A 19851-nucleotide genomic window follows, 5' to 3' on the forward strand; every position below is an offset into this window, starting at 1 on the left:
CCATGGCCACGCCACACGTATCTGGGATTGCAGCATTGGTGAGGAGCAAACACCTTGACTGGACCCCAGCGGAGATCATATCAGCGATTGTGACAACCTCGAACGACTCATGGACGGCTGCCGGAGATCTCATTGCCGACGATATCTCATACAAAACAGCAGGGATATATGCGACAGGGGCTGGTCAGGTGAACCCGAACAAGGCGATGGACCCAGGCCTTGTTTTTGGGCTCACCTTAAACGACTATATTGGATATCTTTGTGGCCTTGGGTATGAAGACTGGGAGGTTATGGTGACACTGGGTAGAAAACAAAGTTGCAAAGGGGTTAAGCATCTAACAGCGTCTGAACTTAATTACCCATCAATTGCAGTCAATTTGACAAGGTCAACGCCCAGTCAAACGGTGAGCAGGACTGTGAAGAATGTGGGGGATGCGAGGGAGGGCTACTCGGCTAAGATTACCGAGCCGGTGGGGGTAACAATTTATCTCTCGACCTATAAGCTTCAATTCACGCGACTGGATCAGGAGTTGAGCTACAACATCAACTTTTCCTTGAAGGGTGCTTATCCGAGCCAAGGGAGTGACATGATAAGAAGAGGTAAGATTGTGTGGGATTCAGGGAAGCATGTGGTGACCACTCCAATTGCTGTTTGTTTCTCATAATTTACCAATTCATGCATAATGCTAAATATAATAAATGTTTGAGTGTGATAAGAAAATGCTCCACAAGTATATGTTTATCTTCTCTCTATTATTTATATGTAAAAGTATCTCATGTGATTGATGAATAAATCATGCACTCGAGTTTCGAGCAATTAACGAATAAAATCAAATAATAAATACTCAATAGACATAATTTAAATTTAGCAAATTTTTAATTATCATAATCATTAGTATTAATCTTATTTTAAATTTTATTTTTCCAGAAAAAAATGGAGAACGTCATTTTTCTATGAAAATTTTAATTCGGCCATCCAAAGATGATAGAAATTAATTTTATACTTTTCATGTGATTATGAAATTTTTATTGTTAAAGATAGATGTAAAATAATAAAAAATGAGATAGATTTCTTTTTTACAGATAGTTCTTACTGGAGTGATCGTTTTGCTCTTACTCTTTTTTACAGATAGTTCTTACTGGAGTGATTGTTTAGCAAATAATAAAAATAAATCATGTTTGCTTGCTTGAGAGAGCGAGGGTGAGGAGAGACTTACATATTTGTTTTGCTCATTTCTAAGAACTTTAAATAAAATTGGAATTATTTTAATATGAGGAGAGAACCAATTCCTTAGATGGAAGGGCTCTCATTAAGAAAATAACTCACAGTTAAATATTTTATTGGGGTTGTTACTGCCAAATAACATTTGGCTATCTAAATTACCACTCCGTCTACCTCCGTCAAAAACCTCGTCCAATCCTTCCTATTTGCGCATGAAACTCCTCTCCTTTGCGTTGTTTTAGCAGCTCCCTTTCGTGTTTGAACCCCACGACCACACCATTCTCCTTCTCCATTCCGTGCGAACATTCTGACTGAGATGAATCGGTCGACGTCTCGTGTGAACTTTACGCGTCTTCAGCCACCCATCGACACACTCTTCCTTGATCAATCAGGTGCTCACGTCAAACCCCTCTCCCTTCTCTTTTAGTATTTTCTTTATCTTTGTTGTTATGCATCTTCATCTTCTCCATTTTGTCGTTGTTGTCGTCAAACTTTTTCCAAAAAAACCCCCATTTAGAATGTTTGATATATTCTCAACTTGAAAAAGTATTTGGGACCCATACATATGAATTAACTCCATATTTGTGTCTAAAGTGAAATTGTTCATCAATTTATCTCATGGTTGCATTTGCTAATAACCGTATTGGCAAAATTGGATTTCAATAATTTGAGCTCTATTATCTTCAAATATGGAGAATATTTGAGTGTAGTAAAGGGCCAAAGCAAGAAGAAATATGTTGGTGAAAGTCAGAAAATTTTGAAGCTTACGATAAGAGATAATAAATTTATTATTATTCAAAGAACAAACCGAAGCACTTTGCTCGCGGCTTAGGGGCTATGCCTACGACCTACACTATCACATTAATATAACATGGCCTAAATTTTACATGCCCATTATCAGTGATACAAATGTAATGGACATGCTTACATATTCTTGTGATGGTCATAGAATGGATGTGGTTGTTGTAGTGAAAGATCAAGAAGAAGATTTGGATATTGCTGATGAGAGTCAGTTTGGGGTTACATATGATTAAAGTGCAAACAACAGGGCGAACAATGATGTAATAGTAGATGGTATGTGTGATGGTTTCTTTGCAGCTCAGGATTTAGAGAAACATTCTTTATGTGTTGGATCGCATTTTGAGAATTCGTTATGTTTCAAACAAGCCATTCGTTCCAATGCAATTTTACATAACTTTGCTATCAAGATTAAGGCAACTGACAAATCAAGAGTTATTGTAACTTGCACATATTGTGGTTGTCCATGGAGGATACGTGCTTCGTTATGTTTAGATGGCCACTCCTTTGAAGTGAAGAAATTACATTTGACACATTTATGCCCAAGGATAAACAAAGCTGGGAATAAGCAAGCTACTACAAGCTGGCCAGTTCGCTCATGAAATCAAGAACATTGTGAAAAGAAATAATGATATTACACCAAAGGACATCGGTAATAACTTGGAGACCAGTTTTGGTTTGTCTTTACCACACATGAAAATATGGTGTTTAAGGGCATTAGCAAAAGATCAAATATTTGGCTCAATAGATAATAACTACAACTGGGTGCCCACACTAAGGTCTAAATTAGTCAACAGAAATCCTGGCTCTCATGTAGCATACCAATGTGACAACCATAACCAATCATTTAATAGATTCTTTGCTAGTTTCAATGTTTGCATTGATGTCTTTTTTATCGGGTGTAGATACTTAATTGGCATTAATGTGTGTCATCTGTAATCAAAGTATTTAGGTGCACTGCTTTCTATGAATTATTTGGATGGGAATAATGGCCTCTTCACTATTACATTCTCCGTTGCTAAATCTGAATCAAAGAAAATTTGGGAGTGGTTTATGATGAATTTATCTGAAGCTTTTAACTGTGATATAGAACGTTTAACCTTCATATCGGATATGGAGAAAGGATTAGGTGAATCTATTAAGGTTGTGTTTCCAAATGTCGATCTTAGGGTGTGCATGAGACACCTTTGGAAGAACATTAAGAAACTTTTTTGTAGTGATGATAGAAACTAATTGCAAAAGTTGGTCTGGACTGCCGCAAATTATTATATTATACATGACTTTAATGTCTAGTAAGAAGAAATCTTTAGCACTAGTCTAGGAGTAAAAGCCACTTTTTGTAAGTATATTAAAAAAAACTACAACACAAACAATATAGTAGAATCCTTCAATTCATGATTAGAGGAATGTTGATGGAACAACATTTGCAGAGGAAGTTAAATTGTACTTCTTGAAAGAGGCCTCTTGTTTCTTGTGTGGAGGAGTACATCATAGATTTTACAATAAGGACAGACCCCTTCATTATTCGTCATTCTACTTCAACCAAAGTTGAGATAGTTGTAGCAATTTTAACTTATGAAAAGACTGATAAAGAATCGCACCACAATAAAAAATATAGTTGTAACAATTTTAACTAAATCAATCACATTAGTAAAGCCAATACTAAACTATGTATATGAAAGAAAATAAGGCAAGACATCACCAAATTTAAAAAAAAAAAACAAATCTCACATTGGTATAAGAAGAATGTTGCCCTTGAAAACAAGTAGTCATACTAGCATAGTATCCAAATAAATCAACATCCAACAAGTAAAAAAGTTTGGCGAAATTCAAAAGTTTATCAAACAAAATATATTCTACAAAAGTGCATCAATAACTCTTTTATAATTATAGGGGAACTGTAATCATCATAATCAATTCCTCTCGATGTTGGTAAAGGAAAAAATAAGCTTATGCCAAGGCTCTTAAGCAAATGATCATGCAAAAAGCCAATGATCGCAAGGATCAAGACGTTGAATGAGTATGAACATTTCGACTTACTAAGATCCGCACAGAAATGATAAGTGTAGGTGCTTTGAGCTCGCACAAAGGAAAGAAGAAGTTGGTTATGAAAGTGAAAAATGCATGACATTAATCCATTGCAGCCAATGTGTAACATTAAAACTAGCTTGGACTCAAAAAAGATGGAGCATCATAGAAATGCTTCATTCAATTTTGATTAAATCCAAACTCATAATCCTCTAAACCAAATCCAATTGAAGTACGTTAATTGCCTCACTCAAACTCTCAAGCATCCCATTAAAAAACTAAAACTAACAAGCTCCACCCAGAGCCACCATAACTAAAAGAATTGCATATTAAAAAAAAATAATAATACATTGTCAAAATTCCGCATATGCTTTCTCTAAATAAATAAAAAAGCATATGTAGATTTCCCTTATTCTCTCTATACTTCTCCATCAAACCTCTCAGCCATACATTTATTGAGAGGTTTGATCGAGTATATAAAAGAAGCTTAGAAATCATTAACCAGTGACTTTTCTTCTTTTGGATCTTGATGCTTTAGTCTCTTAATTATAATGGTTTTTAGTAATTTATTAGATCAATTAAATCTAAGCATCAATAAATGAAGATGATCAAATAGTTAATACAATGCTAATAATAATGAAGACGATCAAAAAAAAAATACTACCGTTTAGTTTTTTGTTTTAAATTAATTAGCATTATTTTTACTACACATTATTGATATAAAGCAGCTTCACCATGATTTCTTTGGGGTTAAACTTTGATTAATTTTATAAAACAAGCAAAAATTAAAATAAAATTAGTATCTACACAATTATCTCGCATGGCACCTATGGCACTCATTCTCGAATGCCTGTACCTGCCTAATTATTTCTCCATTATTACTGAAGATTGCCATTTATGGTTCCTGACCAGGAAGCTTCCTCATGTATTGCAGTATAATGCAATACTTACACGTTGCTATGTATGCTTTTGTGGTTCCATGGTAGTCTTTCATGACCTCTCAGCCAAATGGAGCAGTGTAGCAGCCCCATTGTCTTGCTTCTGCTTATTGAACTTCTTCTACAACTACTTATTCAAACTAGTAATTCTCAGCTTCTCCCCATAGTCGATGATGTACTTGGATGCCATGGCACACAAGTGTACATCATTGATGTCCAGAGACATGAGCAGCATAGTCTCCTCAACGACGGTGACCTTGAGAGCTTTCACCGTTCCTTCCTAACAAACTTCACCCTCGGTTCTGGCGAGCCATGGCTGGTACTGTACTCTTACCATCATGTTTTCAGCGTCTTTGCCGCCCGCCTCACTCCGGGAGAGTTGGAGGTCGTCAAGTCTAAACCCGACTTTCTCTATGCGCAATGCGACCGCCGCTATCATCTTGCGACAACATACACACCAAAGTATGGTCCTTTTTATTCCGTTGATTGTTGTCATGTAAATTTTGAAAGTAAAAAATTAAGAGTATTTTGAGAATAATTGAAAGTAAAATAGAGAATAATAATAATTATTATTTTCATCAAAATATTAAATTTTTGCAAAATGTCAACATCATATTCTTTTTTGAGATAAACTAATAAGATGATGTTTGCTTGTATAGGAATTAGATCTATATTTATTTTACATTCAATATATTTTTCAGAAATTAAAAGTTGGATGATATTTAACACTCTTATTTATGTGTTTTAATAGCTATCTCTTCCTAACCACATATAATGCATGGGGATCTCTAATGATGGGGGCAAGGTCTTATCATCAGTGGAATCAACACCAGCATAAAACCTAGACATCCTTCATTTGAAGTCACTAGCATGCCACCAAAGCCATCTCCAACGAAATTGAAGGGTTGTTGTTCATATATACATTTCTCAAGCAACAATAAGATCATCGGAGCAAAGGCATTTTTTGGAAGGTCACACCCTTCCCCTCAAGAAACAGATGGACATGAAACTCATATGACAAGCACTGCAGGTGGAAACTTTGTCAAGGATGCAAATATTTTGGAAATGGCATTGCATGACCCCATCATCTGGCATGGCACTTATGGCACTCATCTCTCCATTTAGAAAGTTTGCTACCGAAATTATGGGTGTGGCGAGGCAGACATGTACACTGCTATTGAGCAAGCGATAAAATATGGGGTGGACATTATCTCGATGTCTATTAGATGTGGTCATAATGATACGCTTTATGATGACTCAATTTCTAGGGGTCTATGGCTTCCATTCAACAATGAATCATTCTTGTCGTTGTAGCTAGAAATGCTGGTCATAAGACTAGGACAATCAATATTGTGAAACCCCTTAAGTAATAAAAAGGCTTACTTTAAACATCGAGGTGAATTTTGGTATAATGAATGGAATTTCCGTAAGAAACTCTACTGTTAAGCATTCTCATCCTAGAGAAATTTTGAGATGAGTAACCTACTGGGAAGTTACACCAAAATGGCAAAACCGTGAGGCCCTTATGCCAAAGCGGATAATATCTCGATAGTTAAGAGTTTGAGCTATTACAAATTATATCAGAGCAATACACCAGCCGAAAGATGGGAGCTACGTGCCATGCATGACAAAGTGCTACATCATGGGAGCCACCTCTTGAACCCTGTATGGGACAAAGTGTTACATGACGGGAGCCACCACTTGAACTTGTAGGGGCCACCTCTAGAGTCCTCTCTACCTGGTGGATGATTCTGGGATACAGATGCTGACGAGGACATCAATTACTTAAATGTGGGAGATTGTGAAACCCCTTAAGTAATAGAATGTCTTACTCTTAAACATCGAGGCGCCTTTTGTTGTAATGGCTAAAATTTTCGTAAAAAACTCCGCTGTTAAGTATGCTCATCCCAGAGCAATTCTGAAATGGGTGACCTACTAGTAAGTTACACCAAAAGGGAAAAACCACGATGTCCTTATGCTAAAGCAGATAATATATTGATAGTTAAGATTTGGTTTGTTACACATTCATAGTGCGTCATGGGTGTTAACTGTTGGAGCATTAACCACCGATAAATGAATAACATCTATTGTGGAGCTGGGAGATGTGAAAACTTTAAAAAAATTTAGAATTTTTTTGACCTGGAACATATCAACAACTATTTCATGAGTCATTATAGGTCTAAATCACAAAACGTATTTGCCATAGCATAGATATTATTGTGTTTTAGCATCACTAAAATTTTCATAATTTTTTGACACTATAGTAAAATTTCTAAAGAAATTGGCGCTGGTTGGTACAAGTGAGAATTTTGGGAATATCAAGTGTCTATTTTGTAAATCGATTTCACCAGAGTATTTTTGACATTCTTAGTTAATTTCTGAATATTTTTATATAATTTTTAGATTCATGAATTTGAAGAGACAAAAGAATTTAGATGAATTTAACGTTAAAAACTTAAATAATTAAAATAATAATATTTTATTTAAAAAATCCTGAAATATTAAAAAAATCCTTTTCCACTTTACTAAAGCCCATTCCACTTTTTCCATTTTCCCCATTTCGGCAATAGAAAGCTGGGATAAGGGAAATAAGAAAAAAATAGTGGAGAGAAAGAGGAGAGAGAAAAAGAAAATTAGGGTTTGGAGTTCATAAAGACATTCTTGCCCATCGGCCCAATTGGGCTTATTCGTCTCAAGGCAAACCACATTATCAATTCTCAAAAATATGCAATTTCTATAAAAAAATTTAATAAATTTTGTTTCCACTAACGAAATATGGGGATAACTTTGCACTTTTAAAACTTTCACAGTATAACTTTTTATATGTTATAAAAATTAAGATTATGAATTTTTTAAATATTTTTGAAATTTTTACTAAGGAGGGTTTTGAAATTTGTGGAATTTTATTGAATAGAATATTATCCAGTCTCTAAAAAATAGTATTGTAGTACGTTAAAAGTCTTAAAATATTATTTTACATAATTCCTTGTAATTTAATTATTTTGAAAATATGTATTTTTGCTTAGTAGGAATTTTTTTGCCTACCGATATAGAAAATTGTACAATTATTACACATACTCAATTAGCTTTAACTACAATTCTAACACATGCATCTAACTCTCACTCCATCTGGGAGAATCAATTATGACTTAGTGTGAATCACCAAGTTTTGTAACTTGTAGTCTATGACTAGCCTCAACCCAAAAATGAGGGCTTCATATTTAGCAGCATTGTTCATTACAAGGAATTTAAGTCGGAGCCCATACTCAAGAGTAACTTGTTGTGATGAGATTAATAAAATTCCAATCCTGATGTCAAATTTTCCAGAAGCTCCATTAATATATAGTGTCCAGCACATAAGAGAAGGAGAAGTAACTGGTGGCTCATCAAAGATAGGGATGATGCACTCAATCATAAAATCTGTAATTACTTGAGACTTAATCTAGGGTCTAGGCCACCGAGCACTTGATTAATCTACTATATACTTCTAATTTTTTAAGGATATTTTTCCACGGGAGATTTATATAGACTCCAATTGTATGAGCCTGAAAGTTTGGGCGTAATTCTCTGGCCGAATAGAATAATGTCAATGTTATTTCATCTGCTAATGGATAACATCCCTCTATTTCGGACATGATCTTACTAACCAAATAGATGGGATGTTATATAGCATTCTCTTCTCAAACCAAGACCAAGCTTATAGCATATGAAGATATAGCCAGATACGGCTATACCATTTCTCACTGTATTGGTTTTAAAAGTAACGACGGCGATGCCAAATATTTTCAGAGCTATTCAAAATCTTCTTAACATTCATCAGTCCATTAAAACCCTGAGCAATGAGCACCTCTCGATATCTTGAAGAAAGACATATATTTATCCCCTGAGCGGGCTAAACAATAAGATAGTGTTACAATCCTTCCATTCAGTCTTTGAACTTCCTTAATATTTCTCGAGTGCACCGCATCTCTTAGTGCCTTGATCTTTTCAAAATTGGCTTCCATCTCTTGGTAGGCTACCATGAATCCCAAGAATTTTTTTTACTCTTAAAATCATATGTAATTTTACTCTAAATTCTACTATGATAATTAGTATAAAGTTTATAATTTTTTAATCTGAAATTATTAGAGAATAATATTTTCACATCCCGAGATAATTTATCATTCATGATGACGAGTTTAATTACAAAACTAAAAATCTAAAATCTATATTCAAATTTTTCCAAAGAAAATATAATTGCAATTGACTTTCACACCTTCCCACAAAAGATGCAAACAGGGATTTATGTATTTTTTTAATTTTCAAATGTAATTTTAGATAGAAAAGTCATGTATATGTGTGGATATGTCTGAAGGTAGGAGACCAAGCAGGTGGAGATCAATTAAAGCCCCATACACCATTTATTTTTGTTTAGATTTAAGCTAAGTTGTAGTTATGGTAAAACTCAGCTACCCATTTTTTATTTTTCTGTGGTGTATTGTAGAGCCCAACTATATTTTGAACCTTCAATTTAATATTGGTGGTTGATGATTGGTTTTATTTATATAGTTTGTGCATTAGAATTGTATGTTTTTTATATGTTTCTTAAACAGTTTTGCTTTGGGTGGCTCAAACGGAATCTTTATATTATGCTCTTAGGGTGTTAAATTTTCTACAAAATAAAAAAAATATATATTTCTAAGATAAAAAATGAATATATGATTTAAAATCAACCAATCTTTTCTAAACAAAATGCATGACCACTCTTATGTCAATTTTTTAAGAAAAATGAAATTATTATTTCAAACCTAGTCCACCTCACAGAATCTACTAGCTAGTTCTAATAGTCCTACCCATGCATGCATAACCTAAGTCAAGTATAAAGATTTTCTTTTCAACACATAAAGGGATAGTTAATTTTGTATAACATAATATCATTTATGGTCTGGCTTGATGCCCATTTCCCTTTTGTGCCTCCCACCACTCTTGCTTTCGCATAAAACTATTTTTTATAGATTTGATAAGCTAAGTGAAGTTTAGCTGGTACCCTTTTCCGAGTAGGGTGGTAAATCTAGGATGGGCTACCTAGATCCCTAGTGGTTTTAGGTTATATGTCCCATTAGTGTATTGCATTAGTTAGGTTTATGGGCATTAGTATTAGGAATATCATACATCCCTGTAGATTTAGAATCCAAGGCTAGCGGTTTGGGTATATCGCTGCTTATTTTTTGGATAGGTTATTCATCCTTCAGAGGCTATAAATTCTACATATCCACATTACACTGATGGCCTCACTTCTATCTTTCTCTCATGTATATTTGATATGAAATGATTCCTCTCATGATTTCTCCTCTTTTGGCCATCTAAGTGACTGTATGATCCTTGCAAGTTGAATAGACAGATTGAGCTTAATTTTATTTGGATTAGGAGAGGCTAAATATTTCTCTATGCGTCAAATCTACAAGAGAATAATATAACATCTATAATCGAGAGTATTGTTGGGTCAATACATAAGATGTAATTAACCACGAGACTTACGCTCGTGGAAAACCAACAACTACATTAAATAAATATCATTCAAGTTGATGTATCAGATGGGAGAAATCTCATAACTATCGAGTTATATATATTATTATCCATAGAGATGTGTATGTGGAAGCTGATTTTCTCTATAGGTAATCATATGTATAATTCAATTTGCTCTTCCAATGAATTGCTTGTATCGAGTGTAAGGATTTGTGATTGTTTTGTCCTACATAATAGTGTGATCACATATGTTGCGTTCTAGCCCCACGAGCAGCATCCTTTCGGATACCCACACCCACAGTCACTACCAAATGTGACCTCCACAAGAAATGCCAATCATGCATATCATCTCGCACTACCCTCAACATTCGCAACATCCTACCAATGGGGCTTGTCTTTACATCCCCCATCGACCACCCCGAAAGTGCTCCTCCCGCTCAAATTTTTATTGCTCTTTTCTAACTAAATACATTCACTCAAATTTGTCCTCTTAACTCTAGAGCTATGTGAAATTTCACAGTTAACAACATATCAGCTTAGTCTTTCTCAAAATTGGTGGAGAGGTTAGGTGACCATAAAAATATTCATTAATGGCTAGCATATATTAGTCAACAATTGTTAGGGAACATCAAAAGCAAGTGGTGGTGGAAGGTTGATATAATTGTTCTCTTGACAAGATGTGAGATTCAATGACAGAGAATCTGAACATTGGTGCCGAACAAATATTTGTCGTTGGCATGTGTCAGACAATGGCTGACATGGGGCATTAGAAATTGGGTCAATGTTGAGCATCATACATGATCGACATATTTATGCTCATAATAAAATAGAGGTTGAGCAATAGAAAAATTTTGTTGGACATCTATGACCAAAAATCATTAGTCTTAGGAAATACTTAAATCATAATAATAATTATCGAATGTCAACCAAGTTGAGCGATGATCAACAATGGACATCAATATTATTAAATGGTTGGGGTTATGTAAAGGATGATAGAGAGCATCAGTGGTGATTGATGGCTAGCAATAGATAATTGGTGATGATGGGCATCAATGCAAATCAATCATCAATATTAGGCAATGGATATTGGCAGACATCAACATTGGTGAATGCTAGTATTAAGACGATTAATAATGGGCATCAATATTCATTGACAACCAATATCAAGCAATGAGTGACAGTAAGCACTGAGCAAAACATTGAATCTTTTACGAATCCAAAATTTCTCACTATGTAAAATCCACCTTTGAATTTGTGAAAAAAAATTCCAATTATATATCGATATTAAGAGGAATAATATGAAAATCATTTATCATAATTATGAACACTAAGACTTTGTTTGAGATGAGTTTTTTATTATTTTTTAAAACAGAATTTTAGTATAAAAATTAAAAATTTTGTATTAAAACATTGTTTTAAAAAGCAATAAAATAGTCGCCCCAAATGAAGCCTAAATCAAGTGGTGTAAATGGAGCTGCTTTTTTTTCTTTTATGTATTTTGAGCCTAAATCAGTTCTTTAAAAAACACACAATCACATGGTGACATCTAAAATAGAGTCTATATGACTCCTAAAATAATTTTTCAAGCTTTTAATTTGAATTTGAGCATTTTATATTAACAAATAACCAAAAATTATCAATTTTTTTATGAGTCATATCATATATAAAAGTAAAATTATTTTTTCTTATTAAAAATGCATAATTTGAAGTTAGATGTTTTCAAAAAAGAAAAATTTTAATTACCGGAGCAAAAACTCACTAAGGATAAGCATCGAAGCAACAAAGGGTGGTCACGTGTTAGCGCAAGGGAAAATTAATGAAGTGAGAAATGACGAGGTAAAACTCATGGACTCAATAATTAATATTAAAAATGCCTACATATTATCAGGCCATACAAGTGCCAGATGTTTTCAAAAAAGAAAAATTTTAATTACTGGAGCAAAAACTAACTTACGAGAAAATAACAAGTTTCAGCAGCTCACGAAGTTTCAGCTGGTATATTTTTCCATGCCGGCACAGTCCGATGCCTTTTCTCGGATGCTTGTCCTTCTTCTCCATTATTACTGATGATTTCTACATTAAATTTCCTAATCAGGAAGCTTCCTCATGTATTCATGCACAATGCAATACTTACACGTCACCATATATGTTCCTGTGGTTCCATCTAGTTCTATACCAAATGGAGCACTGTAGCCCCATTGTCATGTTTCTACTCATTAAACTTTATCTATTACTACTACTTCTTCAAAGTAGTAATTCTCAGCTTCTCCCCATAGTCAATGAAGTACTTGGATGCCATGGCACACAAGTATACATTATAGACGTGGAGAGACATGAGCAGCACGAGCTCCTCAGCGATGGTGACCTTGAGAGCTTTCACCGCTCATTCCTACCGAACTCTACTCTCGACTCCGGAGAGCCACGGCTGGTATACTCTTATCGTCATGTCCTCAGCGGCTTCGCCGCTCGCCTCACTCAGGGAGAGTTGGAGGCCGTCAAGTCTAAACCCGGCTTTCTCTATGCACAGCGCGACCGCCGCTATCAGCTTGCAACAACCTATACACCAAAGTAGGGTATTTTTTATTCCGTTGACTGTTGTTCTGTAAAATTTGAAAGTAAAATATTAGGAGTATTTTTGGAACAATTAAAAGTAAAATAGAGGAAAATTAATATTATTTTTTAAATAAAAAGCTTAAATTTATGAGAAATGTCAACACCATATTCTCTTGTTATATAAATTACAAAAATGATCTTAGCTTGTGTAGGATAGGTATATTTTTATTTACATTCAATATATTTTCAAGACAATCCAAGTGGGATGACATTTAATTAATACACTTATGTTCTTTAATAGATATCTCGGATTAACCACATATAACGCATGGGGATCCTCTATGATGGGACAAGGTCTTATCATTGGTGTAATCGACTCCGGCATAAAGCCTACACATCCTTCATTCAATGACAAAAACATGCCACCAAAGCCATCCGCTACAAAATGGAAAGGTAGTTGTTTTGCAGGTTTCCCATGCAATAATAAGATCATCGGAGCAAAGGCATTTTTTAGAGGGTTACACCCTTCCCCGAAAGACAATGATGGACATGGAACTCATGTGGCAAGCATCATAGCTGGCAGCTTTGTCAAGGATGCAAATATTCTTGGAATGGCAAAGGGTGACCCAGCATCTGGCACGGCACCTATGGCTCATCTCTCCATTTACAAAGTTTGCTTTCCAATATTTGGGTGTGTTGGGGTTGACACATACGCTGCTATTGATCAAGCGATAAAAGATGGGGTGGACATTATCTCGATGTCTATTACTGGCTATCATAATGATACGTTTTATCAAGATTCAGTTTCTAGGGGTTCTATGGCAGCCATACAACATGGAATCATTCCTGTCTCTATAGCCGGAAATGATGGTCCTGGGACAGGGACACTCAGTCATAGCGCGCCATGGGTGTTAACTGTTGGAGCATCTACCACTGATCGAAGAATAGCATCCACTGTGGAGCTGGGTGATGGTAGAATGTTCCATGGACAATCGGCATACCAACCAAATCATTGGAATTCTACTAAGAAGTGGGAGCTTGAATATCCTGGCAAGAATGGTAACGCTAATGCCCGTAGTTGTGTGACCAAGGAATTGGCTAAATTTAACTTAAGAGGTAATCATTCATGTTGTGATTAAATCAAAATTATGATCCTTATTGTCAATAATTATTGAATTAATATATACATGCTATATAACAATCGATAATTAAATAATCCATTAATTTGTTAATTAATATGAGCTAGCACATGTATATTGAATCGCAGGTAAAATTGTGATATGCGAGGCAAGCAAAGTTAAGTATGAGAAGCAAGGAGAGGCGGCATACCTAGCTGGCGCGGAGGGAATGATTGTAATAAACCAGGCTTCCCAAGGGCACACCACGTCTTCTCCTGCTCACGTTCTTCCGGCATCTAATATAGACCACCCGGCAGATATAGAAATTTTAGACTACTACTTCAAGAATCAATCCAATGCATTTGCCAGCATACACTTCAATGGCACACAATTCGGATTCACTCCCTCCCCCGCTGTCGCATCCTTCTCCTCACGTGGGCCAAGCCGCATGAATGGAGGGATCATCAAACCCGATGTGCTTGCCCCTGGAGTAAACATTTTGGCTGCCTGGCCAAAAGATGTTGGCCCTAACCCAAATCCATTAGCGACTCACACCTTCAACTTTGACAGTGGAACCTCCATGGCCGCACCACACATATCTGGGATTGTGGCATTGGTACGGAGCAAGCACCGTGGGTGGACCCCAGCAGAGATTATATCAGCATTCGTGACAACCTCGAATGACTCATGGACGGATGCCGGCGATATTATTGCTGACGATGACACATACATAACTGCAGGGATATATGCCACCGGGGCTGGTCAGGTAAACCCGATCAAGGCGATGGACCCAGGCCTTGTGTTTGGGCTCACCTTAAACGACTATGTTGGATATCTTTGTGGCCTTGGGTATAAAGACGAGGAGGTTTCCATTACAATCGGAAAAAAAACAAGTTGCAATGGGGTTAAGTATATAATCGCGTCAGAACTTAATTACCCATCAATCGCGATCAATTTGACTAGGTCAAAGAGGAGTCAAATAGTGAACAGGATAGTGAAGAATGTGGGGGATGTGAGAGAGGACTACTCGGCTAAGATTACCCAGCCCGTGGGGGTAGCAATTTATCTCTCAACTTATAAGCTTCGATTTACGAGGTTGAATCAGGAGGTAAGCTACAAAGTCATCTTTGTCTTGAATGGTGCTTATCCGAGTCAGGGGAGTGACATGATAAGAAGAGGAAAAATTGTATGGGATTCAGGGAAGCATGTGGTGACCACACCTATTGCCGTTAGGTTCACATAATTTACCGGCTCATGCATAATGCTAAATATAATAAATGTTTGAGTGTAATCAACAAATGTTCCTAACAAATATATATATATATATATATATATATATATACAGAGATCGAACTACAAAAAGTCTATTTGTTTTTCTTTTAATTTATTAAATAAAATCTAAATTTATTTGCCTCAGCTGAACAAATATGCTTACCTTTTCTCTAATATCTATCTACTTTCGGATCCGATGTGATATTGATAGTACTTTTCTTTGGAGATGCTCTGAAATTTTTTCATGTGATTGATGAACAAAGCATGCACTCGAGCTTCGAGCAATTAAAAAAATAATTAATAAATGGTCCATAAATATAATTTAAATTCAGAAATATTTTTATTACCTGCATCATTGGTGCTAATATTATTTAATAATGTAATTTTTCAAGGCAGTAAAAAAACTATCTCAAATTAAGCCTAAATTAACTCATTATAAAGTTTCGCTGCATGACTTAAAATACAAAGTATATAGAAGGAAGACTTGTCCATAAGCAAATTACGACTCTTATATACTGTAAAACCTCATATAATAGACATGATAACAGCTTGGGTGCTGGCTATAATATTAAAGCACATTTTTAAAAATTTATATTTTGTTATAGATGTTCTTATCCGGGCAATTTTTTGGCTTAACTATAACATTTTATAGATGTAATTGTTAAAAAAAAAAACTAAAATTAAGTTAATGTGAATATCACAATTTCCTTATGGCCATCATCGCTTTGTTAAATCTAATTATAAAAAATTTTTGAAAAATAAAATTAATATTAATCAAATAAAAATATGATAAAAATCTACTTAGCAATGTCATTCATTATTGTTATTGTCATTCATTATTGATTCCATCTCTCTACAAAGATCTCTCACCCGTTTATTTAGCTAAAAATAGTCAAGATCATTATTGCTTCCTCAAACATTGCATTCAACTCTATTTCTTTATATTTACAAACTCTTAAATGTAGTCTATCCATAATGCTCTTTTCTAACTAAACATATTCACTCAAATTTGTCCTATTGAATCAGGAGTTTAAGTGAATTTTCACTATTAACAAGTAATCAGCCTAGTCGTTCTACTAATAGGAGGAGAGATTAGGTGATAATAAAACGAATAATTAACGGCTGGCATACCTTGGTTAACAATTACTAAGGAACATGAAAAGTTAATGGCTGGTGGACGGTCAGCATAATTGTTCTCTTGACAAGATACGAGATCAGGTAACAAGGAAAATGAAGTTTGGGGCCTAACAAACATTCATCTTTGGCATGAGTGATCATCGACATGGGACATTATAAGTTGGGTCGACATTGCGAATTAGACATGATCAGCATGCTCATGGTCACAATGAAATGGAGGTTGAGAAACCTAAAAGATTTGTTTGGCATATATGGCAAATGATTGTCAAATGTCAACTTATGTTGAGTGATGATCAATAATGAGCATCAATATTAGTCGATGACTAGTGTTAGGTGAAAGATGATAGAGACTGTCTGTGTCAATTGATGGCTAGCAACATATGATAGGTAACAACGGGTATCAATATCAATAAAATTCTAGTATATTAAGATAGTTGACAGTGGGCATCAGCGTAATTAACAGCTGACGTGAGGCAATGACTAACAACAAGAAAAACATTGAATCTTCTAAAAATCCAAATTTCAAACCACTTAAAAGCAATTTGCACAAAGAAAGCCTTGTTCGAATAAAATTTGGTCTCATATTAGCAAAAGCTTTAGTTAATTTGCTAAACCAAAGAAATAAATAATATTTCAAGTTTCTTACTCAAAAGAAGGCATATAGAACTCATATGTGTAAATTATTTAGGAATGGGCAATTCATCAATGCTCAGATTATATGCCAAGCTTTCAATCCCAATATGCGTTTATAATTTATTTGTTTCATCGATGAATATTAATAACTTAGTAAAAGACATGTATATTGAGATGAACAAGAATTTGACGAGCTTGGGTTCATTGGATTCGTCTCGTCGAGTCGCTCGATTCGACTATAAACATGTCACATTTGGAGACCTTTTGGTAATCCAAATTATTGTATGAACCTTCCAAATATGCTTCAAGTCCTCAATTTGGATCTATTTGAGCTCGGATTGAGTTGAATTTGATGTCGTTGGGTTCATATTTCTGAGACGTTCAGTTTAACTATAAGTTTGTCGAAATAGGAGTTCAAATGGTCTCCGATTTAAATTTTAAAGTTTCTAACCTGATTTTTTGCTTTAAGATTGGTGCCCAATCAATATATATTATATATTATGATATATTATATCTGAAGCTAAAATGCAAAGGGCATAATGACAAAGAGAATCTCAGATTATATGAATAGTAATTTATAGAGACCATTTGAATGAAAATAAAGGAAAATTGCCATCAGATTACGAGTGGATCGTGCTCAGAATTTAAAAATATAAGTCACACTAATGCTTGGAGCAGGAATAGGCTATTTGGCATTATATTGCTTAATTATTCATACAAATGCTTAAAGACAATTCCATTAGTTCAAAATCCAATGACGAACTGCGATAATAATAATAATAAAGACAAAACAAATTATTCTAGTGGGCACGTGGACAAAGAAGCAAACTATAATCATAACCTGCCCATGATATCCCCACTACTCCGCGATGTATAAAACAAAACAACGGCATCAAACCGCAGCACGTTGCCCACGATCTCCTTCGCAGAAACTGTCTCAATTCTCATAAAAGAAGATAAATGAAACAATGAGGCTCTCACGCTCTCCCAAAATTTCCCAAAAAAAGAGGCTCTCACGCTCTCAGAATCGCAAGAAAAAAAAAAGGGAAGATTTCAGGAAACTTACAGGGCTTTCGCTCGGTGACCGAACTGCACCGTCTCCGACCGGATCTCTTCCAGACCGCCGGCTTTTCTTCCTTCTCCGAGCTCGAAGCCAACCCGACCTCGCTGACTTTCCACCCCATCCACAAGCCAGAGCCGTCGACTGAACTCCTTCACCAACCGAAGCCTGCCGAGTCCGGCTTCCAGGAATCCTTCGTCGCCGCCGATCCCAGCGTCTTCCACGGAATCCCGCCGCCGGCCTGAATCCCCGCCGACGAAGCCGCAGCACACTGCCGCCGTGCGTGACCTAGCCCAACTCCTGGCTTTCCTTCCCGATCTCCCTCTCTCTGTTTATACTTTATATATATTATATACTATATATAATATAATAATGTATATATCATATATTTTATACATTATTATATGATATGTCATATAATATATGCAGATATAGCGTTATATTATATATGATATATATTATATATTATACGTATATTATATAAAATATTATAATATATATAATAAAATAAAATAAAGTAAGAGAGATGAGAGGATTTTCAAGCAAGGAACAAACAACAAATCGTCGGCAACCGCTACAAACAACAATTAAAGCTTCTGAAGACTCAATCTCCTCGCCGTTGATTCGCTCCGGTCGAGTCGAGCCACTTCCTTACCTCCCAGCGCCGGGGAGGGGACGCTGGGAGGCTGCCGAAATTTCCTCAAAATTTCGAAATTGAGCCAAAATTTTAACAATCAATCGGCGATCAACTACAATCTGCATGCAATCAATGACAACCGGTGATCATCAAAGCTTCTGAAGACTCAATCTCCTCGCCGTTGATTCGCTCCGGTCGAGTCGAGCCAATTCCTTACCTCCCGGCGTCAGGGAGGGGACGCCGGGAGGCTGCCGAAATTTCCTCAAAATTTCGGAACTTAGCCAAAATTTTAACAATCAATCGGCGATCAACTACAATCTGTATGCAATCAATGACAACTGGCGATCATCAAAGCTTCTGAAGACCAAACTCCTCGCCGTTGATTCGCTCCGGCCGAGTCGAGCAACTCCATACCTCCCGGCGCCGGGGAGGGGACGCCGAAAGGCTGGCAAAATTTACTCGAAATATTTGACGGTTAGCCACTTTTTTTAATACTCAAATGATAATTTAATTAAAAAAATAATTATAATATCAATCAATTGATAAATCAAAATAAGAAGAAGGGATCCTCGACAATGTACCACAATCTACAATCAATTGTCGCCAGTCGAAGCTTTTGAAGACAAAATCTCCTCGCCGTCGATACGCTCCAGTCGAGTCGAGCACTCCCTTACCTCCGGGCGCTGGGGAGGGGACGCCAAGAGGCTGCCAAAATTTTCTCAAAAATTTTGAACTTAGACAAATCGGAGAATATTCATTTGATCAATTTAATTAATATAAAATATTTTTTTAATAGTCCAGTTCATTTACAAACTACTGAGCAGCTTTCGAATACAATTACTCTATATATAAACAACTCTTTGGTAGCTCTCAAATTTGCAACCTTCCAAAGGGCTAAAGATCAACTCAAACATAAGAACAAAGGAGCTCTCCAAATAACTCAACAAAGA

At 35.7% G+C, this 19851-nt stretch overlaps 2 protein-coding genes across 2 annotated transcripts in view; both read left to right on the plus strand.

The window, feature by feature from the left end:
* LOC110109887 (subtilisin-like protease SBT1.2) overlaps positions 1–665 on the plus strand; it is a 2441-nt gene extending 1776 nt beyond the window's left edge. The window contains exon 3 of the mRNA XM_028701212.1: positions 34–665. Coding sequence (XP_028557045.1) covers positions 34–665 — 632 coding nt within the window. The remainder of the gene's footprint in view (positions 1–33) is intronic.
* Positions 666–4608: 3943 nt separating this feature from the next.
* Positions 4609–18585, plus strand: LOC114581323 (subtilisin-like protease SBT3.1). Its single transcript, XM_028701216.1, has 2 exons — positions 4609–5436; positions 18271–18585. The coding sequence occupies exons 1-2, from the start codon at positions 5057–5059 to the stop codon at positions 18410–18412; spliced, it is 522 nt and encodes a 173-aa protein (XP_028557049.1). The 5' UTR covers positions 4609–5056; the 3' UTR covers positions 18413–18585.
* The last annotated feature ends 1266 nt before the right edge of the window (positions 18586–19851 follow it).

Source organism: Dendrobium catenatum, unplaced genomic scaffold (genome assembly GCF_001605985.2).
Source record: "Dendrobium catenatum unplaced genomic scaffold, ASM160598v2 fragScaff_scaffold_1651, whole genome shotgun sequence".
NCBI lineage: Eukaryota > Viridiplantae > Streptophyta > Magnoliopsida > Asparagales > Orchidaceae > Dendrobium > Dendrobium catenatum.